Here is a 23,715-nt window from a genome sequence, read left to right as displayed (position 1 = left end):
TAAACCTAAAATGATATAAAAATTCTGTAAATTACTATCATTTTAGTCCAGAAAGACTGTCTCATATTTTTATCCATCAACCACCAGTGGTTTATTTCATGTGTGTTGTTTTTCATGTCTTTCTCTCTGTTCTCAAACCCCTCTCTGAATTGTAATAAATAGATCTCTCCTTTGCTAACCTAGCCACTTGTGGTTTCACTAGTGGTCAAATTTAAAAAAGCATGTGTCCTCTTACTTTTTTCTCGCAATCCCCTTAAAATAATTTGTTAAAACTTTGGGTTCCCCTCACTTATTTTAATCCTATGTTTAGTGCTTTTAACTAATCATAAGTTTAAATACGTTAATAAGTAGAAAATATTTACCATTTTATGAAATAAGATGAAAATTTATATTAAAAGAAATGTTTCAGTCTGTGACTTGAAAAAACCTTAAAGAAATCCAACTATACTCTTAACAAGTCAGCACCACCAACCTATACTGTTCTGGTTCTGAATTCAGAATATTCCAATACAGGCCAAAATATACCATGTTTAAAGCCAAATCTCACCCTGAATAGAAATATTAATAAGACAGGGAAAGACAGAGGCATTACAGACTTAAGATACCCAAATTGGTTACTAAAATAGGCTTCTCCAAAAACTGTATTTCAGTTTACCCCTCTGTTTGGCATCCCAGGTTATACCACAGGTCAACATACCATACCAAGATTTAGAATAGGTGGGGACATACATTTCTTTTGTAAAATTGAGTAAGGGCTATTATGAACAGATTCATTCTCGTACCAGTTTTAGGATGGAGTACAAATGGATGTAAGAGATCTGGAAATTGATTCCTATAAAACTGCATAGCCCTTGGAAAGAACCTATAGGGTCTTGCATACCCCAGTGTGAGGACCAGTGGATTAACACATATCATAATAAATTGACTGCCATTTATTGAGCATCTACTACACCAAGTACAATGATAGGCAGTTTATATATATATTATCGCTAATCCTTTACAACTCTATGTTATAAACACTGTATTATATTCATTTTTCAAATGATGAAATTGAGGCTTAATGCAGTTAACTGATTTGCCCAAGGTTCTACAGCTGGCAAGTGACAGAGTGGGAATCTGAACCCAAATCTGACTCAAAGTTATGCTCCTTTCAAATCACACTGTATCTCTCTTACCTTTAGAACATCGGTGGGATTGGCTATAGTGGAAGATATCACTCCTGACACTACCCCACAGATCATATTAATTAAAAGAGTTTCATCTGTGAAAAGGAAAAGAAAAAGAAAGGTCTGCTTGTATTAGGCACCAGTTTGAGAACATACTACTGACCTACTGGAGGAAGGGAAACTTGGTTAGAGAGATGACTTTAGAAATGAACCAAAAAGCTTAGGAAAATAAAGAAACTCAAATATTTCTAGATCTCAATTCAGTGCTAAAATATATTAAAACTTGTAAAATATAAATCATTTCTAAAAACATCATTATTTCTAAAGGACACTGGAACACGTCCTTTTCTTCTACATAACTATCAGTATCCCACACACGAATTCAGAAGGTGGTATTTCCCCTTCGACCTTTTCAAACATCTAAAGAACATACTTTTTAAGTCTTTTTCTGGGTAATCATCAACTCTAAAGATTCAGGAACTGAATGTTAAAAGAGAAAATCTTATGTCTAATACAAAAAACTTATTTGAATATTAATTTTGATAGGCCTGAGATCTCTCCTAGCCTCTGTTAATTTACAAAAGATTTCTGTAGTCAAATATGAAAAAGCAATCATTTAGAACTAAATCTCCTCAGTGAGAAAAAAGAACAAAGAAACCACAGAGCACATTGTTCTATAGTGAAAATCAATCTTTACCGCTCCTTCACACCATGAAGACCCCACAAATAGAAACTAAATAAACCCAAGTGAAGAATCTATGAAAGAAAAATATTTCAGAAAGAGGTGGAAGAGAACCCTTCACAATCCCCAAAAAAAGGCTTCAGAAAAAGTTGACTTTAGGACAATAAAGTGATTCAAAGGACATTACTAACCGAAAGGCTTTCCAGCTGTCCCCAAACATCCAACAGCCCCAGGCCTGTGGTAAAATAACCATTTAGTGTAGTATCATGATGGAAAATGCTACAGCAGCAAACAGACATATGATAATGCTGAATATGCATAAGGTAGCCATAGGTACATCAGAATTTAGAAAACAGCCTAAAATTATTCTGCCTAATAAAAGCTTATCAAAATTGCTAGCTAGAAAATGCCTTACAGTTGAAGTCCTCTTATTGATGAAGATAGCATTAATTTTCTGGACAAGATTGTTCCATGTTTCTTTTGGGATGATCACATGCCTTTTTTGTTGATAGGAAAAGGGACAAATTTGAAGAACAGGTCTCTCTAATTCATATATCACCTCTGCAAAGATTTATTCCAAGTTAGAACAAGCTCACTTTGTCTTTGCAGTGACTCTCCTCCATTCTCAGGCACCTCATGACCAACATTTCTCACTAAGCATGATTTCAACAATCCCTTTGAGTATCACCTCAAAAGAGGGTGAGTATACTGACCTTCTAAACGTTCTACGAATAAGCGCTTCAAGCTTTGGTAAATCCCAATTTTAATGGTGCCATATGATGCTTGTCTTAGCAACGCAGGAGCAATTCTGAAAAAAAAAAAGTAAAAAAGTTATTCTCAACATTTTCAGATTATACATATCTAGACAGCCTACTTATTTGCACTACCCATCTCATTCCACCCAACAACAGCAGAATATGATTTTTTTCAAGCACTCATGAAACACTCAGCAAGAAACTGAACATTCTGGGTCATAAAACCAACCTCAACAAATTTAAAAGAACTGAAATCATATACAATATGTTATCTGACAATAATGGAATCAAACCAGAAATCAATAAGAAAAAATCCTCAAACATTTAGAAATTAAACAATATATATCTAAATAATCTATTGGTCAGACCAAGTGTCTGTCAAAGGAATTTTTTTTTAATTCACAGGTCTAAATGACAACAAAATTCAGCCTATTAAAATGTATGAGATGCAGCCAAAGCAGTGCTGAGGGAAATTTACAGCATGAAATGCTTGCATTTAAAAAAAAAAGGGTGGGGGAGTAGAGTCTCAAATCAATAATCTATGCTCCTACCTCAAGAAACTAGAAAAAGAAAAGCAAAATAACCCAAAGCAAGCAAAAGAAAATAATAAAAAGCACAAATCAATGAAATTGAAAATAGGAAAATAGAGAAAAATCAATGAAACAAAAAGTTAGCTCTTTAAAAAAAAATCAACAAAATTGATAAACCTCTAGCAAGACTCACAAAGATAAAAAGACAGAAGATGCAAATAAGAAATGAAACAGGGACTAGCACTACAATTCCTGTAGCCATTAAAAGGACAGTAAGAGTATGGTATAAACAACTTTATACTCATAAATTCAACACCTTAGAAGAAACGGACAAATTCCTTGAAAACCAGAAGCTACCAAAACTCAACTAGATAAAACAAATAGTCTGAATAAAACTCATACCCATTGCAATGGACTGAATGTTTGTATCGTCCCCAAATCAAGATCTTAAAATCCTAACCCGCAATATGATGGTAATAGGAGGTGATTAAGTCATGAGGGTAAAGCCCTCATGAACAGGATTAGTGCCCTTATAAAAGGGATTCCAGACAGCTCCCTCACTCTGTCTGCCATGTAAGGATACAATAAGAAGTCTTGGCAGTCTGCAACCCAGAAAAGAGACCTCAGCAGAACCTGACCAAACTGGCACCGATCTCAGATTTCCTGCCTCCAGAACTGTGAGAAATAAATTCCGATTGTTTATAAGTCACCCAGTCTATGGTATTTTGTTATAGCACCCCAAACTATGATAACTTTAAAGAATTTGCATTCTGAATTTAAATGTTCCCCAAAAAGAAATAGTCAGCCCCAGATAATTTCACTGGGGAATTCTACAAAACATTTTAAAAATTAACACTAAGCTTACACAGTTCCTTCCAGAAAACAGAAGAGGGAATGCTTCCCAACTAATTTTGGCTAGTATTACCCTGATACCAAAACCAGACAAAAACAGTACAAAAAAGGAAAACCACAGACTAATGTCTCTCATGAACTTAGATGCAAAACTCCTTAAGAAAATATTGGTAAATTGAGTCCAGCAATGTATAAAAAGAATTATACATCATTGCTCACCTAATAAAGATTTTTTTAAAAAAATCAACCTCTACTTCCTAACAGTTGCAGATACGTCTTTAATCACATCAACAAGGAGGTACTAGAGCCAAAATTCCACCCTATTTAAGTTCTCCTTTAAACTGGAGACATTCTCATTCATACCTCCTTTGGGATTCTTCCAAATTGCAGAACTATACTGTAGGAGGTATAAATAGAAAGACAGCAGCAGCTCAAATGGTTAGGATTTTTAAATGATGACTAAATATGCATATTTCTGACTTTATTGCTTGCTATCAGAAAATATCTTGTGATGATCCATGCTAATGAAAGAACAAGGTGAAACAGATGATCCACAAATCAGGATGGTGGATCATCTTCAGGATGCTTCAGGATACACTACTTGATTTTCCCCCCAAGAAAATTACCTTTTAAATTAAGTCTAACATAGTTTAACGATGTAACATAGTTTAACAATAAAATTGATGTCTATTCTCTGAGTAATAAACTGGTAGCCTAGATGCAGGAGTGGCCTAGGAAACTGGCAACAGATAAACTACAAACTAGACAGTAAACCACAAAATTATGGCTAATCAAAAGGTGATGATAAAGATGGGTCTCCCTCTCTCTCATTATGCACTTTCTGTTTAAACTGCAAGAATAATATTTTTTCAAAGAGGAAAATTTTAAAGAAAGTCAGAATTTGCCAACTCAGGAGGGATATCACAAAAACATATATAATTAATTGGTGCTGTTATTAACAGTGGCTATTAGTGACTCTAGGGAAATCCACAGAAAGTCTATGCTGCAATGACATATCCATTTTAAAATGTTATTATCACTTATTACCAAATGAACACAAAATCCAAAGCTCAAGACTTACAAGCAGGAGAAATATAAACTGGCATATCAATACTGAATTACAAGTTGAAATGGTGAATATGAAACGGACACAAACTATCAGACAGCTGAAAACTATGGCTTCTTTAAAAAGCATTTCTGTTAATGATATAAGGAAAGAACCAGTCTCACCCTGAATAGAGAGCCAATACACCTTCCTCTTTACAGATGCGAAACAGCGCATGGAACATCCCTCTATATTTTATCTCTTTGAAACGGGCATCAATGCTTTGGCCTTGAACCTGAAGTCGTGTTTTGGTAAGGTCCACAGGGAAAGTCCCTATAAAGGAATACACTTATTTATAAGTATGTCCAAAGAATCACAGTTAAGTTGTTGCTAAATATAAGCCAAGGACAACATTTGAATCCTAAGACAAAGTCCTTTTTATAACACATAAAAGAGCTCTAGTAGAATACCACTGTCAGAGGACATGAGTTGCATGTGGTAAGTGAAATGCATTATACTATACGTAGGCAGCACCAATTGACCCACAATATACTTCAAACTGTAATATAATAAAATGCTTTCAGATTGCCCTATTATAAATGCAAAATAATTAAATGTTGTTTTTTATTTCATCTGTAACATATAATCTGGCATTTATCAGTCTCCCTCCTGCCCCTTCCCACCCCAAGTCTCCCCACCTCTGTGTCTCATAAAATCTCCCTAAATTTTCACAAAGATAGGAAAGCATGGGATTGCTGCTCCAGATGCTCTTATATAGTGTTACAAAGTTTTGTGGGGTTTTTCTTTTATCTGTTTACAAGAAACAAATAGTCCCCTAATATTATGAAAGATAATGGCAAAGTCTTATTTGGTTCTACTCATCCTGGTCCCTTAGGTAATTCAGGACTAATACCAGCAGAGTGCTTGGGGCGGAAATTTCTTTAACCAAACCTCTTACATCAACAAACAGAAGTGGTCATCACATTGACAAAATATATTTCAGGGTGTAAAACTAACAAGGTGATTAGGTAGCTCTGGTCACTGATGACCCGAATATCACAACACCACAGGATATGCCAAGAACATCAGTAGTCACTCATGAATAGTTTAGAAAAGAGAACATCTGGAAGATGAAAAAACGACAATCTAAAAATATTTCAAAATTAAAATCATGTAGAAGAGAATCTTGTTTGATCTTGTTAGTACATTTTCTTCTAAAATGGGACAGAGGTTTGAAAAAAAGGACTTTCAGTACAAATAAGCTTATAAATAATTTAGCATAAAAGACTATTAATACAGAAATATAGCAAAAACCCTTATGACATATCAACTCCCTCTATATATTCATGTATTTTACTTAAGCCTAGCAAACTAACAAATCACTAAACTACCAAAAAAGCTTTCCTTAGTTTGACTTTTCTTAACTCATCTGCCATACCATCAGTAGTACTTTCCCTGAAATATTACTTCATGGCTTTGAGACAATTTTCAAAATAAGGTGAGCTTCTTATTTTTTACCTAGCTTTCACCAAAAATAACCATCATCATAAGCTACCATCTATACCGTATAATGCAGATTTGTCATTTCTCACATTCTTACCAAACTCAGCCACGATAGAGGCAAGGCCGCCATATACAAAGGGTTTCCAATTCAGACCAGACATCTCATGACTTACAGTGGTACTTTTCTGGTGCTAAAAATAAACACAAATCAGAACAAGGCACAAGAGTGAGGAGCATTTGTTAGCATCTGATCATATAATTTAGATAAACAAAATTGGCAAATAAAATAGATGTAGAGGAAAAACCCCACCAAGTGGAATGACACAAAATGGGGGATCCTGTTTTATGTGCTGGATGATCATGAGTTTGTTCTTTACTGACATTTTGTAGGGGTAGGCGTGTGATTCACTCAGAGATCAACCTGTGCCCTTCATTCTCTCCAGTTTCTTTAATGTTATATTCGTCCCCACCCAGAGAAGAGGCTTCAGTCCATCCAGCACACCCAACTTTGACATTCAACTAGATAATTACAAATGAAGGAACCCAGAATTCAAATTATATAGGCTGAGGCATCTCACAAAAGCAGTTCATGGTATTCAGTTAGCTTGATTCAGGTGCAAAGCACAGGCTCACACTACTACTCTCTCATATTCTTAGCCCTCCTATCTCTCTACTATAGGGTTTCTAGCTATATATAACTTTGTCCCCCCAACTAGGCCCAGGCTGAGCTAAGAACTTTTTCACCTTCCTTCTAGCGCCCAAAGGAATGATAGCAATATGATGTCTATCTTCCCTCTGACATTTAACGTACATCCATCTAGTGGATCTCCTTTTCCTTCCTCTTGGCCTTTTAAAACACACACATATAAATACTGTTCTTCTTTTATGTTCTAGTTCTTTAACAACGTATTCTGCTCCCAGCCTCCCTTTTCTCCTTCCCTATCCCACCCCCGTTAGACCTGTCATCATCAATCTTTTCAGCTTTACTCTCTTTTTCTGCCACTTTCAGCTTGTTCTCTCTTGGATTTTATTTTTTCCACAGCTTTGGCCTCTAGGTTTTGCAAATTTTAGCATGTATTAGAATCATCTAGAAGGTCTATTAAAACATAGATTGTTGGGCCTCTCCCCCAGAGTTTCTGATTGGTGGTATGGCCCTGAGAATTTGCAAGATCCCAAATAACCCTGATACTTCCACACTTAAGAACTGCTCTAGGCATTGCCTACTAAATCCTGGTCCATCTGAAAGTAGTATCTGTTCTTAGCATGGACTCTCAGATTCCTTTCAAATTTTCCTTTTTCAGAGCTTCACAGTATGTATACTTCTGAATTTCAAAAGCAACTTCCAAGTGGTTTATGGTGAGGAATGCAGACTCCTGAAGTCAGACTGTTAAAATTTAAATGCTAACTCCAGATTCATTTCCTGACTCCACCACTTACTAGTTCTGTGACCTTGGGCAAGTTATTTAATCTCTCTATGCCTCCACTTTCTGAACTGTAAAATGGAACTAATAATAAAAACTATACCATAGGGTTGTTGTGAAAATTAAATAATATAAGAAAAACACCTTTAAAAGTGCCTGGCACGTAGCTCAATAATTGTTAGTTAACTATCATTATTACATTTTTAAAAATTTAAGTACCCAAATTTACATCTTAACAGATATTACTTGCTGCCCACCCCTCCCTCCCATTGCCCAATCTGGGGTTAGCAGCTATGAGTCACAGTATCCCTTTAAAAGTTTTGCTTTGTTTCCACATAAGGAATTCTCTGTAACTAAGCAAAATACAATTTTCCAGAGAAGATAGCAAACACGCTGATTAAATGTTTTAGTTACAGGCCACAAAAATCATTATGGAGGCTTCCTTTCAAGCATAGCACATATAGAGTCTGGGATAGATAGCCCTTTTGAGGGAAAGTTGTTGAAAAGAATTCTAATGAGCAAAGTAGGAATAGCCACTTCAAGTATCAACTGCAGCTGGAAATAGGAGTCTTGAAGACTAAATACTACCTTATCACCATTTCTAGCTATGCCCACATTTTCCAATTAGAATTGATAGTAAAATATGACACATATGGTGAGAGTAGAGATGGAAAAGCAAGACCATGGCATATCCCCTCTTTGAGTTTGTGAGGAAAAAATTAACTCTCCATTCACAAATTTATCGATTGCCCCAAATAGTCTTAAAGGTTTCAGACAGCTACTTTTACTTAAAGTTGTCTCTCCAAAACTTTCTCCTTACAACTTTTTTCAACTCTTTGTATTACAGAGAAAGCCTCTATCGGAACTTCACAAGCTGCTACCAGCCCTTTAATAAGGAAAATGTGCTCAGGGAGCAATGATGAATCAGTGAAAGGCAGGGAACAGGGAGGACATGGCAGGAAGATGAAAGACCAGTCGCTGAATCTTAGGCCAGTTAGCCCAGTGGTTCCCTAATGAAGTTCCCACAATTCTGGGGCGAAATGAAAAAAATAAGGACACTTAGTCCTTTTTTTTTTTCAGCTAAATGTATTTAATTTAGGGACTGTCTATTATTAACAGATCAGATTCTTCTTACGCCTGGAGCACAGGCTAACTAGCCTGTATTTGTGTACCCTTCCCACATTTTCATTTACATTTTACTGGCCCATGAAATCCAAAAATCTGGAGACCACAGGCAAAACCCACCATTGCCACAATCACGACTTCCCTACCCCCATCTGATAGTAAAATCTCTTTCACTCCAATGTTAGGAAAAAATCTTATGAAGAAATCCTGGATCATCTTTGATTAGATCTGTTTTTAGACACTCCCTCCTCATATTGAGCCAAAAGTCTGTCTTCCTCTAATTTGTACCCAGTCTTTGGAGGTAATATTCAACAAATGCATTCTTTTTTCCCTAGGCAAGCCTTTCAAATATTTAAAGACAGCTATGATGTTCTCTTACATCTCATGTTTCTCGAGCTAAATATCCATGATCTTTCTCTTCATTTGACACATTATACTTCAATTACTAGAGCTTAAAATTGCACTCACTTTTTTGGGAGCCACATCACACTATCAAATCATTAAACTGTCAGCTGAAACCTCCAAGTCTTTTACATAAAGTTGTCTACATGCATGCGTGTTGTGTCACACCTATTCTACAGGTGTGCAATATTTTTTGAACCTTCTTTTATCCCTTCTATATCTTAATCTCAGGCATAAAAATAATGACTAGGATGAGGGTCAACTTCAAGATGTCCAATGTTATTTCCTCTCTTAACTAAGTAAGATCCCCAAAGGAAGATACTATATCTCACAGTACTTTTTATAACCCCCATTATAGCTTGCATAGAATTGAATACATATCCATTCAATACTTAGTTGGTTTTGCAGTGTGACGTCCTTTACCTATGTATGCAGCCTGTATATAAAAGATTGCAGAGGAAACAAGGAAGGTAACTTGCTGGACCTGGCCAATGCTACACACCCTGTGTATGACACTATCTTGATCCCCGGATATTCTCTGCCTGCGAACCCTGTTCCCTTGCTTTTGTTCCAAGGAATTACTTATGTAAAATACCCCAAGCCCTCTAAAAATTATTTTAACTTGTAGGGGCTAACCCCAGATATGCGTAAAAGTAGTCATATCTAAGGTAAAATAAAAATATAGTACCCTAAATATTTTTACTGTATAAAGAAACCAATGAAAATTGTCTTCAAAATGCCAACATTTATTCTGAAGATCTGACTTCGGAAAATTTGATAGACTAATGAGTGAAAGTAAGAATGTCCTACAATACAAGTTACATTGCCCTATACTACTCCCAAGATCTGGTCAGGAAACTCTGGGTGCCTCTCCTGCTTTCTCCTTTAAGAAAGAGTAGAAATCAGAGATTCTCAGATTCAGAAGGTAACAATGGAGAGCCAAGCAGATATTTATTGAAGGCATGCTAAATGCCCAAACCTGCAATGCACTTTGGGTATAATCATATTTGAAAAACATAGATATTCGTTCTAGCACCAAGACAATATTTACCACTCAACTTGTCTTTTCTGAATAACCAATGAGATGGGACAGAGAAAAAAGTACGAAATACAGTACTTGCCTTTCAAGAGCTTATAATCTGGTGGAAGAAATCAAAGTAGTGCGTTAGAGAAAAATTAAGTACTAAACTGTGTAGTACAAACTTTAAGAGCAAGAGGAGCATAGAAAAGACTACAACCAGCATGGGATTGACTAATTTGAAAATTGCCGAGGTGAGAGAACCTAAATTGAACCTTGAGAGACGGTAGGTACAACCTGGTTAGGTGCAGGTAAGGGAGAGGGGCAGGGAAGAGACAGAATGAACAGAAACACAAATGTGGGAACAAGCACAGCATGTAGAAGCAGGCATCAGTATGGTTTGTGCTAAGAAGAAAGGAACCTAACTGGAACAGAGAATTCCCTTGTTGACTGAAACAGTATCAGACAAGAAGTGTGATAAGGAGCATGTTATGTTGAAAGGCTTGAAACCAAGGGGTGGGGGTAGGGGGTGTAGGAGGGGGCTGCATGTTTTGTGTGTGTGTGTGTTTAACAACGAAGTGACTTGAGGAAATCCACCACATTTTAGCCTATTAGGGCTGCAGCAAACACAGTGGATTACATTATAAATGGGAGAGGCAGGGAGACTAGCTTAGGATGGTGCAAAGTACAGCAGACAAAGATGCTTGTTGGCACTGAGGTTAGAGATAGACTTCCCCAATGAAGACACAAAGAACTCGATGATGTAGGGAACGAAGACGAGGGAAGAGTTCATGATAACGCTAGGCATCTCTAGGCTGGGGGGGAAAACAACAACAACAAGGAATCACTGACAGGAAACCATAAATGTCCCTGCTGTTATCCTGTCTGAGAAACTAATTCATGTTGATAACAGCTGTCATGCCAATCAAGTAACTGAACTGCATTTTAATAGATGCCTTCAATGCCTTGACCTCAGGAGTGACAGGGGGTAGAAACCGAAGGGGAGCATCTTTCAACAGTATCCCTCACACTAATACAATGGAGGTGTTTGCTTACTCCGCTTACAATCACGGCCGCCGTTGCAAACTTCACCCTTAGAAAAATTAGGATTATTCCGGGAAAGATACCCATTCACCCTCTGGGTAGCAGGATCTTGCCAGTTCCTCAGCTGTCAGAGCGAGCTCGTGGAGAGAAGGGAGGCGCCTGAAGGAGGCGGCCTCCCAGGGGGGTCGAGGAAGCAGGGTTCAATCGAAGAAGTAAAATCACCGATGCCAGAAGAGTGAAAGACAGGGAAGGGACTCAGCTGAGGGGAGAGAGAGACCAGAGGACCGTTAAGCCCCTCCCAGGCCGGGAACCAGGCCAGCCCGGCCCCGCGCGGCCTGGCGCGGCCCAGCCCCGCTCCCCAGCCTGGAAGTCCAGGAGCTCCCCCTCACCTGCTCGGGCTCACCGGACGACTGGGAAGCTGAGGCTCCCACAGTCGGAAACGCCACTGCAGCGCCAACCCGGAAGCATTGAAACCAACGGAAGTAACCAAAGCGTTGCTTCGGCAACCGCGGCGCAGCCATTTCAACTCCGCCCCTTCCAAAACTAAAAACAAAGGCGCGAAATAAGAGGCGGAAGCGGCAGAGTTCTAAAGACGAGGGTCAGAACCACTGCAGGCGCAGAAGCCTAGAGGGGCAACCGGACTTGCGGGAGGTGGAGGCAGGGCAGCTAAGGCGTGAGAATTTGGTAGCTTCCCGAGTTAACGTGCTCGCCAGAGGAGAAAGAGGTGTCGCCTCGTCACCGCGAAACCCACCCACCTGGCGCGTGGAAGGACTAGAAAAGGAAGGGGCCTCAAGCCCCGGTATCAGGGCTTGAGGAGTGGGTCAAGGGGAGTGGTGGGCGTAGTGCCCTGCGCGCTCAGTACGAAAAAGGCGGCAACGTAGAGGGGGTGGGGCAAAGGCTTCAAAACAAAAGTAGGAAAGTGAGACATAGGGGTGAGCCGAATTTAGTGAGGTGCCTGGGCTCAATAAGAAAAGAAAGTTCAAGGCCAGGCGCGGTGGCTCACGCCTGTAGTCTCAACACTTTGAGGGTCCGGGCGCATCACTTGATGCCAGGAGTTTTGAGACCAGCCTGGCCAACATGGTGAAATCCTGTCTCTAGTAAAAATGAAAAAAAATTAGCTGGGTGTGGTGGCACGCACCTGTGGTCCCAGCTACTCGGGAGGCTGAGGCAGGAGAATCACTTGAACCCCGGAGGTGGAGGTTGCAGTGAGCTGAGATCACGCCACTGCACTCTAGCCTGGGTGACAGAGCAAGACTCCATCCAAGAAAGGAGAGAAAGAGAGAGAGAGAGAAAGAGAAAGGAAGGAGGGAGGGAGGGAGAGAGAGAAAGGAAGCGGGGGGAGGGAAGGAAGGGAGGGAGGGACGGAGAATGATCCAGACAGCACCTACTGGACGTCAGACATTAACCAGTGAAAAATTACGGTCAGACCCCTTACTCGAAGCTCTTGCTTTAATCAGAAACTTCACTGAAGAAAGAGCAAGTTGGATACCAAAAGGGGACCACAAAAAGCTAAACAGATGAGGCAGAAAAACACCAACGGGAAATCCCAGTTAATCCAAACCTCATAAACCACCAGAAGATGCCAAGAGTCCGACCCCCAGCTTCCGACTCTGGCCCCTCTGGCTGCTGGAAGGGGAAACCGCAAAGCCCCTGGGTGATTCCATTAGCCAATGTGCTATGACGTCCGATTTTTGAGCTATGACGTCCGATTTTTGAGCCTCTTAACAACGTTCCCTAATCACGCGAGAGTACGCAATAATAGGGTTTATTGCTTATGTGTTATAAGGAAAAGTCAGTGCAAGGTAGTTGGCCCTAAATGGTTATTTGTTGAATGAATAAATATTTGGAACTATGTTCTTCCAAAAGGATATTTCTCATTTTAGTTCACCTTGTTTTATTTTGTTGGGTTTTGTTTGGTTTTTTTTGGACAGAGTCTCACTCTGTGGTCCAGGCTGGAGTGCAGTGGTGCGATCTCGGCTCACTGCAACCTCCGCCTCCCAGGTTCAAGCGATTCTCCTGCCTCAGCCTCCTGAGTAGCTGGGATTACAGGTGCCTGCTACCACACCCAGCTAATTTTTGTATTTTTAGTAGAGACGGGGTTTCGCCATGTTGGCCATGCTGATCGCAAACTCCTGGCCTCAGGTGATCCACCCGCCTTGGCCCCTCAAAGTGCTGGGATTAAAGGCGTGAGCCACCGCGTCTGGCCTGTGTTTTTGTTTGTTTGTTTTGTTTTCCATTTAAAAATTTCTCCAGGCAGCACACATGACGATAATATTAGCTGACATTGTGCAGTACCTACCATGTACCAAGGGTGGTGCCAAGAGCTTTTTGTGTTCCTAACTACCCTATAAGACAGGTACTATTATTTTCCCCCTTTGACGGTTGAGAACACTGAGGTCATATAAGGTTAGGAGAGTAATTTAGAAAATGGCAGAGCTGGGATTGCTCTTAACCACTATGCTATGTTGCTCTCATCTATACTATAGTTGGGAAGCCGAGGCAGGAACATCGTTTGAGCCCAGGAGGTCGAGACCAGCCTGGGCAATGTAAGGAAACACCTGCCTCTACCAAAAATTTAAAAATTAGCCACGACTGTAGTCCCAGTTACTCCGGAGGCTGAAGTGGGAGAATCACTTGAGACCGGGAGGTCAAGGCTGCAGTGAGCCGTGATCGTGCCACTGTGCTCCAGCCTCAATTTTTTTTTTGGCTGGGCACAGTGGTTCACGCCTGTAATCCCAGCACTTTGGGAGGCCGAGACGGGTGGATCACCTGAGGTCATGAGTTCGAGATCAGCCTGGCCAACATGGTGAAACCCCGTCTCTACTAAATATACAAAAATTAACCAGGTGTGGTGGCGCACGCCTGTGATCCCAGCTACTCGGAAAGCTGAGGCAGGAGAATCGCTTGAACCTGGGAGGCGGAGGTTGCATTGAGCCGAGATTGCGCCACTGCACTCCAGCCTGGGCGACAAGAGTGAGACTCCATCCCCCCCACCCCCCAGAAAAAAGAAGTCACCATTAAGAAGAGTGAAAACGCAAGCCCCACAATGGTAGATTTTTAATCCATGTATCCTACAAAATTTCATATCCAGTATATGTAAAGAACTCCTAAAACAGTAATAAAATGATAGGCTACTCAAATTTTTAATGGGAAAAATGCTTGCGGGGCACTTCATAAGAGAGTATATCCAATAACCAATAAGCATATTAAAAAGTGTTCAACATTATTATTCATCAGGAAAATTAAAATTACAATACACACCCACCAGCGTGGCCAAAGTTAAAAGGACTGAGGATTGGCAAGGTTGTAAAGTATCTGAAATTCTCACATACTGCTAGTAGGAGTGTGTGTTAATTTTCTATGCTGCATTAAAAATTTGCCACAAATTCAGCAGCTTAGAACAACACACATGTACTGTCTCACAGTTTCTGTAGATCAAGAGTCCAGGCATGACTTCACTGGGTGCTGTGCTCTGGGATCTCACAAGGCTGCAATCAAGGTGTCGGCCAGACTTGTATTTTTATCTTAAGACTTGACTGAGTGAAAATCCACTTCCACGCTCACCCAGATTGTTGCAGAATTTATTTCCTTGCACCTGTAGCACTGAGGGCTTCAGTTTCTTTCTGGCTGTTGTCCAGAGGCCACTCTCAGCTGCTGAGGCTGCCCCCGTTTTCCTGCAACGTGACCCTTTCCACAGACAGCTCACAATATGGCCACTGCTTCTTCCGGGCCAGTAGGAGAATGAGAGCCTAAGATGTGATTTTATCAGTGCAGTGTACATTGGGACTATTAATTTCTTTGGTGAAGACTATATATAGTTTTCAACATTACAATAGCTTTACTATTTTTTCTGATTATAAAAAATACATAGTTATTATAAATCACTAAACTATACACAAAAGTGGAAGGAAGGTAGCAATTACCTGAAATCCAAACATCCACTGCTACTCTTGATAGTCAAAAGCCTCCTTCTAGTCCTCACCATGCATACACACATGCTTATCCTATAATTCTTGAGATAGGTGTGTTCATGTCATGTGCTTCTGGAGGGTGGCCTTATGTCCTTGTGTGCTGGAATCAGTGGGCTGGCTATCCCTAACTTATGGTCCTCCTACATCGGGAAGCAGATTTTCTGCTTTTGTTTTCATAATAAGTAATACTCCCCCGCCCGGCCTCAATTTTAAAGTGATGCATCTTCATGGAGGGGAAAGGAAAACACAAAAGAAAAATTTTAAACACACACAAACAAAGATAAAAACACAAAAGAGGTTGGGTGCAGTGGCTCACACCTTTAATCCTAGCACTTTGGGAAGCCGAGGCAGGCCTGAGGCCAGGAGTTCGAGACCAGCCTGGCCAACATGGCGAAACCCCGTCTCTACTAAAAATACAAAAAATAGCCGGGCATGGTGGCACACACCTGTGATCCCAGCTACTCAGGAGGCTGAGGCAGGAAAACCGCTTGAACTCGGGAGGCGGCAGTTGCAGTGAGCCAAGATCGAACCACTGCACTCCAGTCTGGGCAACAGAGTGAGACTCCGTCTCAAAAAAACAAACAACACACACACACACACGAAAGTAAGTAAAATGTAAGCGTCATCCCCACTACCCAGATACCAGCATTAACATTTTTCCATCTTTTATATGTTTATGTAAATATTGCATAAACCTAGTCTTACCTATGCCTCCTTGCAGACCTCACTCACTCCTCCTTGCTGCTCCTGGAGAGCCACCTTCCCTCTCCATTTATCTTTCCTATCAGCTTCATATTCTTCCCAGGTTACCACAAAAAGAAAATCTTCTAACCCTGTGTCACCCTCTAGATTCTGCTTGATCTCCTTCCATTAATAGCCCTTTAAACATTGTTGTTGTTGTTTTTTTTTGAGACAGGGTCTATCTCTGTCACCCAGGCTGGAGAGCAATGGCACTATCATGGCTCACTGCAGCATCAACCTCCTGGGTCCGAGTAAGTCTCTACCTCAGCCTCCTGAGTGGCTGAGACCATAGCCATGCACCACCATACTCGACTAGGCTTTTATTTTTTATTTTGTAGAAACGGTGTCTCCCTATGTTGCCCAGGCTGGTCTCAAACTTCTGGGCTCAAGCGATCCCAATATTAATATTCTTTGGCTCATGCCTGTAATCCCAGAACTTTGGGAGGCCAAGGCGGGCAGATCACTTGAGTTAGTTGTTCAAGACTAGCCTGGCCAACATTGTGAAAATCCATCTCTATTAAAAATTTTAAAAAAAGTTAGCCAGGTGTGGTGGTGGGTGCCTGTAATCCCAGCTACTCGGGAGGCTGAGGCAGGAGAATGGCTTGAACCCGGGAGGCAGAGGTTGCAGTGAGCCAAGATCATGCCACTGAACTCCAGCCCAGGCGACAGAGCAAGACTCCCCCTCAAAAATAATACATATATATACATATATATATATGTATATATATTCTGAATATTGTGTTTAGCCCAATACATCCAAAAATATCACTTCAGCATGTAATCAATATAAAAATTACTAAGTAAATATTTTAGTCTATTCCATACTACATTTTTGTGTATTTTACATTCACAGCACATATCAATTTGGACTAGCCACATTTCAAATGCTCAATAACCGCATGTGGTGAGTGGCTCCCGCAGTAGGCCGCAGAGATCTATCTCATTGCTCCATCTGATGAATTATCACATAGCTTCTCCAGCATCCCCCTAAGGAATCATCTAGCCTCCTGCTACTCAAGTGCACTCAACTGGCAACATCAATATCACCTGGACCTTGCTAAAAATGTAGACTCTCAGGCCTCAGTCAGACTCTATTTAAATAAGAATCTCCATTTTAACACTATGTCCAGATGATTTCTTTGCATATGAAACTTTAAGAAGTCTGTTCTGCCCCCTGTTAAACGCTTCCAGTAGCAGGGAGCTCACTATTCCACCCCCAAACAAGCTCATTCTATAGTTAAATGGTTCTACATTATTAGAAAAACATTTATCTTTCCTTTACTGAGTATTCCCTATGATCCTGGCACTTTGCTAAGCACTTCATGCAAATTATCTCATTTAAACCCAGCAGTCTATGAGATAGAGGCTAATTTTGGCTCCTTTTGTTATCGTTGTTGTTTTTTTTTTTTTAATTTTTCATTTTTTTTGAGACAGAGTATCACTCCATCACCCAGGCTGGAGCCCAGTGGCGCGATCTCAGCTCACCGTAACTTCCGCCTTCCAGGTTCAAGCGATTCTCCTGCCTCAGCCTCCTGAGTAGCTGGGATTACAAGCGTGTGCCACCATGCCAGGCTAAGTTTTGTATTTTTAGTAGAGACAGGGTTTCACAATGTTGGCCAGGCTGGTCTCGAACTCCTGACCTCAGATGATCCATCTGCCTCGGCCTCCTAAAGTGCTGGGATTACAGGCATGAGCCACCACACCTGGCCCGTTGTTGTTTCACTATAGAAAAATGTACATTACAGCCAGGAGCAGTGGCTCATACCTGTAATCCCAGCACTTTGGGAGGCCGAGGCAAGTGGATCACTTAAGGTCAGGAGTTCAAGACCAGCCTGACCAACATGGTGAAACCCCGTCTTTACTAAAAATACAAAATTAGCCAGGCATGGTGGTGCACGTCTGTAGTTGCAGCTACTCAGAAGGCTGAGGCAGGAGAATCACTTGAACCTGGGAGGCGGAGGTTGCAGTGATCCGAGATCGTGCCACTGCACTCCAATCTGGGTAACAGAGTGAGACCCTGTCTCAAAAAAAAAAAAAAAAGGACATTACATAAAATTTACCATTTTAACCATTTTTAAGCATACAATTCTATGGCATTAAGTACATTCCCAATGTTGTGCAACCATCACCACTGTCTATTTCCAGAAATGTTTCATTTTCCCAAACAGAAGCCTATTAATCACTTCCCCTCTCCCCTCTCCCAGCCCCTGGTCACTACTATTCTACTTTCTCTATGAATTTGCCTATTCTTGGTACCTCATTTAAGTGAAATCATACAACATTTGTCCGTTCGTGTCTGGCCTATTTCGATTAACATGTTTTCAAGGTTCATCTACGTTGTGCCCTGTATCAGAATCTCCTTATTAAGCCTGCGTCATATTCCATTGTATGTACAGAGCACGTTTTGTTTATCTACTCTTCTGTAGATAATATTTGGGTTGTTTCCACATTTTGGCTACTATACATGTTATGAACACTGGTGTACAAGAATCTGTTTGAGTCCTTGCTTTCGATTTTTAGGGGTATATACCTAGGAGAGCAATTGCTGGATCATATGGTAATTCTATGTTCAACTTTTTAAAGAACTGCCAAACTGTTTTCCAGAGTGGCAGCATTGTTTCATCACAGCCTTTTAAAAATACAGCAGTTATTGTGGCTATTTTCTGATCAGAAAAAATGTTTAAACATTCTGTTTTATGAAAACTGAAATATAGACAACTTTTTTCCTTTATTGGAAATATTTATTTAACAAAAAAAAAAAACAGAATACAAAGAATGGTCCTAAGAAACTAATGGTCTATTAATTTTTAGTGGCAATCCATATTTCTAGTGATGCTTTTAGAAAACAATGTAACAAAACATTTAAAAGTCATGCTAATATCACTAATATTTACACTTTGCATCTCAATTGGGTAAGTATCCAATTTGATGCATATCCTAGTAAATTTTTAGGTACCAAACAAAAATTGAACTGATATTCATAACATAATGGTTTATTTATCTATTTTTCCTGGCTATCATGTGCCTTATATTTTTATAATGAAAAAGGGTACCAATTGTTTAAATGTCTTTAAAAACTACCCATCTACCTATGTAGCAAGTTTTAACATGATTCTTCGAGTCATCCAGTACCCAAGAAATTCATCTTATTCTCTACCTTGTAATGTATACTTCATATAAACGTCTATAATCCTTTATTCATCACCTTCTATAACGTTATCAGTAGCCTCACTGGCCTCACTTTGGTGTTTTCTTCTTTAAATCTGCTACTCTAAAACAAAGTTCAGCCATTTTTTTCTTTTAAATGGCAAGACATTAAATATTTTAGGCTGTACCTGTCATTCGATCAGTCACAACTACTCAAAGTTGCCACTGTAGCACCAATGCAACCACAGATCACATGTAATAAGTGAACATGGTTGTGTTCCAATAAAATTTCGGGCCAGATATGTTACCAACCGCTGCTCTAAAGAAATCCTAAACTGGTATTGTTTAGGTAGAACTAGCAGTTGAGACTAGAATAAAATAGGATATAATTAAATATCAGAAAATTAAATGGTCCTACTTGCAGACCATAATGTATGATTTAAATATTATACTTAGAAATTTACAAGAATGTGTGAACTGAACTGATAAGCTAAAGAATTTCTAGGTTAAAAAAAAATCAAATGTACCCAGCTATTCAATGAAAAATTGTCTTACTCTTGGGGAAGAGCTTGGGACAATGATCAGATTCCACCATCTGCTTGCAACCAAGCCCATGCAATTACTAGAAAAATGTTGGATACTGGCCAGGTGCAGTGGATCACGCCTGTAATCCCCGCACTTTGGGAGGCCAAGGCAGGCAGATCACCTGAGGTCAGGAGTTCAATACCAGCCTCGGCAACATGACAAAACCCCATATCTACTAAAAGTACAAAAATTAGCTAGGCATGGTGGCATGCACCTGTAATCCCAGCTACTTGGGAGGCTGAGGCAGGAGAATCACTTGAACCCAGGAGGCGGAGGCGGAGGTGAGTCGAGATCAAGCCAGTGTACTCCAGCCTGGGTGACTGAGTGAGACCCTGTCTCAAAAAAACAAAAAACAAAAAACAAAAAACAAACAAAAAAAACCCCTGAAAATGTTGGGTATAAATGATTCAACAAAGGAGAATTTCTCAGAAATTTTCTGTTTGTCTCCTTGGATTTAAACTCAAAATGGTGGCATAAATAGGCCTAATTAATTCAAGTTGAGGGGTAATATTGCAAAAAGACATAAAGAAAAGCTAGAAGAGAATTTATCAATAAACCCCCTTCCTCTCTGCTCTTATTTTATAAAAAGTAAATAGTAAACCCTCAGAAATGACAGCATTCTAATCTTAAAGTCGAAAAAAAGAAAAATCTCAAAGGAAAAAAAAAGGTAATAAATCAAAATCAACCTTGTAATAGCCTTTTCCTAAAAAATGAAAGCAGCAAACATAAAAAGACAGACTAAATGAATCTACATCACATTGAAAAATTACAGATTATATCTTTATTACATTGACTGGTTTTTCCTTGGAATCAGATTCCTTGCTGTTCCAGTACGGCTTTAACCACTTCTTGGTGTCTCAGTTAAGAATGCTTGTCTCAGTTCAGCCTGGAAATTCACCACAGGTGCTTGCTGCTGCTGAGAAGCCTCGGGTATAACTGACATTCTTGGTTCTCAGGAGGTGGTCCTTTTGCGTTTAACTTGGACTTCCACCTCTGGCACGTGCTGGTCTGTAGTCCGTCTCAGGTGTTAGTGATCCCTTGCTCTCTCCAGCGTGCCACTGACAGCTCCTCGGGCATCAGAGACCTCTAGCGGCCAGCCGCTCTGCTCTGCCAACAAAGATTTAAACACACACAACACACACACACACACACACACACACACACACACACACACACACACACACACAAAATCCCATTGCTCAGTGAAACACACGTTAATGCAATCTTTCTGGGATTTCTTTTTATGACAATTGTTTCTCAAATAAAAGTTTTGTTTGTTCCCATGGAATTCTAAACATGCTTTTAAAGGAATAATATTTTAGAAACGTACTTACCTTGAAATACACAATTTTCCAAATAATATGCAGCCGTCAGAAATTATGCTTATGGGAGCTATGTAATAATAATTAATAAAACCTACCATCTATAGACTGCCTACTATATTCCAGAGACTTTACGTACAACAACTCTAATCCTTACAACAACCCTATGTAGCCTTTAGCATTTGACAGACCAGGTTTCGCTAGCTGTGTGGTCTTGCATAAGTACCCAATCACCCTGTCTTCAAGTTTCCTCACCTGTGAAAACAAGGATCTACCAGACCTATCTCTGGACTTACTGAGCATTCAAATGAGCTGATTCACGTAAGGCACCTGGAACAGAGCCTGACACATCGTAAGCACTCAATACATGTCTATTATCACCAAAAAGGGGCGTGCCTTAAAATTTAAACATGACAGAATAAAATCAAACCATGACAAGTACCAGAAGAAGATGTAGGTGAACAGTATTATTATAACCCTGGGGTAAGCAAGACCTTTCTAAGCACACTACAAAAGGTAGAGACAGTAAAAGCAAAGGATTAATAAAACTGACCACTCAATGAAAAATCACTTCTGAACAGCAGAAAACACCACCAAGTTAGAAGAAAAGCAATAAATTGGAGGGAAAAAAAAGGCAGGGAACAGTGGCTCATGCCTGTAATCCTAGCACTCTGGGAGGCTGAGGCAGGCAGATCAACTGAGGTCAGGAGTTCGAGACCAGTCTGGCCAACATGGCAAAACCCCGTCTCTACTAAAAATACAAAAATTAGCTGTGTGTGGTGGCACACACCTGTAATCCCAGCTACTTGGGAGGAAGGGAAGGAGAATCACTTGAACCCGGGAGGCGGAGGTTCCAGTGAGCTGAGATCACACCACTGCACTCCAGCCTGGGCGACAGAGCAAGACACTGTCTCAAAAAAAAAAAAAAAAAAAAGATAACATATTTGATGGACAAAAGGCTATTATCTTTAATATACAGTGAGCTTTACAAGTTAAAAGAAACTTGTAAATTTTTTTAAAAAGAAACTTGTAAAGCTCATAGTAAATTAAAGGGGAGGGGAGGGCAGTGAGAGATGAGATCAGGGAGGTACCAGGGTGGGGAGATCAGATGGGTCTCTGTGTATCATGCTAAGGACTTTGGATTCTAAGTATACAAACACTCGAAGGTATTTTCCTTTAAAAATAGGCAAAGAACATAAACAGCAGAGCAGGACCGTTTGATGTGGCCATTTTATCCACAGGGACATTTTGATAAGCCCTGCTGACACAGCTATCCCTAACCTCCAGTCCAGTAGACTTTTCACTTTCTACTTTATTCCTTTCTGCATCATTTAAATTTTCTTCTATAAATGTGTGACTTGTCATCAGGGAAAAAGAAAGAAAGAAAAAACTTATTAGACAAGGTTAGCCTCTAAGAGGAAACCAAATCATCTTTATAAAATAAATTTTATGGTATTAAATATAACATTTGAAACTTAAGTCCTGAGAGAAAAGTTAAGAATTTAGTTGGGCATTTCCTCTACAGCCTAGAGCTGAAAATAAAATATCTTACTGTGTTCCAAATACCCTCCTTCTTCCCCTCCACCTACTGTCTATCTATACCTAATTCATTCATTCATTAGGCTCTTACTGAGCCCCAATTTTGTGCCAGGCATGGTGCTAGGCTTCAGGACCTCCCAGCGAACCAGAAACAGTCCCTGCCCCCATGGTGCAGACAGTCTCATTGGGAGTTGGAGGAGGAGCAGGTAAAAAATAATTAAATATTCAGGTTAACGATATATTGTCAGGTGTGAGGAAAGGGCGCAGAGAATGGCAGGGGCAGCTGTTTTAGCTACAGTGGCCAGGAGGCCTCCAATGGAGTGATCTTTGAGCAGAGGCATGCAGGAGATGAGGGGACAGTAATGAGGATTTCTAAGAACACTCCAGGCAAAGACCTGAAGCAGGCAGGGGCCTGGTGTGTGTTCGCCAGCATGGCTGGAGCAGAGCCATGAAGGGGGAGGGCAGTGGGAGATGAAGGCAGGGAGTTCCCGGGGGGTGGGGAGATCAGGTGGGGCTCTGTGTATCATGCTAAGGACTTTGGATTCTGTTCCAAGAGCTGGGAAGGTTGATGTGATCGGGGGAAAGCAAGCCCACACAAAGCAGAGATGTCTAGTCTTTATATTTTTAAATGAAAAAAAAAGAGTAACTTCCATTAAAACAAGTGACTCCTGGTTTTGTGTAATAGTAGACCAAATGGTGCCCAATCCCTAACCATCCCTTACTCCCACATCTAACCTGTACCTCAGAGTGGCAGTGGTTAGCAATAGAGAATTCTTCTGTTTGGTTGTTGTGAAGAAGGAGTTAACACAGTATGTTTGGTGGCTTACTCCCTGCATGTCTCCAAGCCACCCCTTGGGAATGTAGCCT

At 40.2% G+C, this 23,715-nt stretch overlaps 1 protein-coding gene and 1 pseudogene across 4 annotated transcripts in view; both read right to left on the bottom strand.

Annotated features, from left to right (window-relative positions):
- SLC25A14 (solute carrier family 25 member 14) overlaps positions 1-13,181 on the bottom strand; it is a 34,665-nt gene extending 21,484 nt beyond the window's left edge. Inside the window, exons 1-6 of one of the 4 annotated variants that reach the window (XM_019019806.4) lie at positions 11,933-11,996; positions 11,556-11,802; positions 6,631-6,724; positions 5,216-5,363; positions 2,562-2,656; positions 1,176-1,261 (exon numbers count right to left, since the gene is read on the bottom strand). In XM_019019806.4, coding sequence (XP_018875351.1) covers positions 1,176-1,261; positions 2,562-2,656; positions 5,216-5,363; positions 6,631-6,724; positions 11,556-11,630 — 498 coding nt within the window. In that variant the 5' untranslated portion in view covers positions 11,631-11,802; positions 11,933-11,996. Of the gene's footprint in view, positions 1-1,175; positions 1,262-2,561; positions 2,657-5,215; positions 5,364-6,630; positions 6,725-11,555; positions 11,803-11,932; positions 12,420-13,104 lie in introns of those variants that run through there. The other 3 variants (XM_019019807.4, XM_055376631.2, XM_019019805.3) reach the window with 3 other exon arrangements.
- A 7,644-nt stretch (positions 13,182-20,825) lies between these two features.
- Positions 20,826-23,016, bottom strand: LOC101148928 (SNRPN upstream reading frame protein-like; annotated as a pseudogene).
- Positions 23,017-23,715: the final 699 nt, after the last annotated feature.

The sequence above is a fragment of the Gorilla gorilla genome, chromosome X, assembly GCF_029281585.2.
Source record: "Gorilla gorilla gorilla isolate KB3781 chromosome X, NHGRI_mGorGor1-v2.1_pri, whole genome shotgun sequence".
Classification (NCBI taxonomy): domain Eukaryota; kingdom Metazoa; phylum Chordata; class Mammalia; order Primates; family Hominidae; genus Gorilla; species Gorilla gorilla.
Note: the sequence above shows the minus strand (reverse complement) of the source record. Positions and strands in the feature narration are given on the sequence as shown.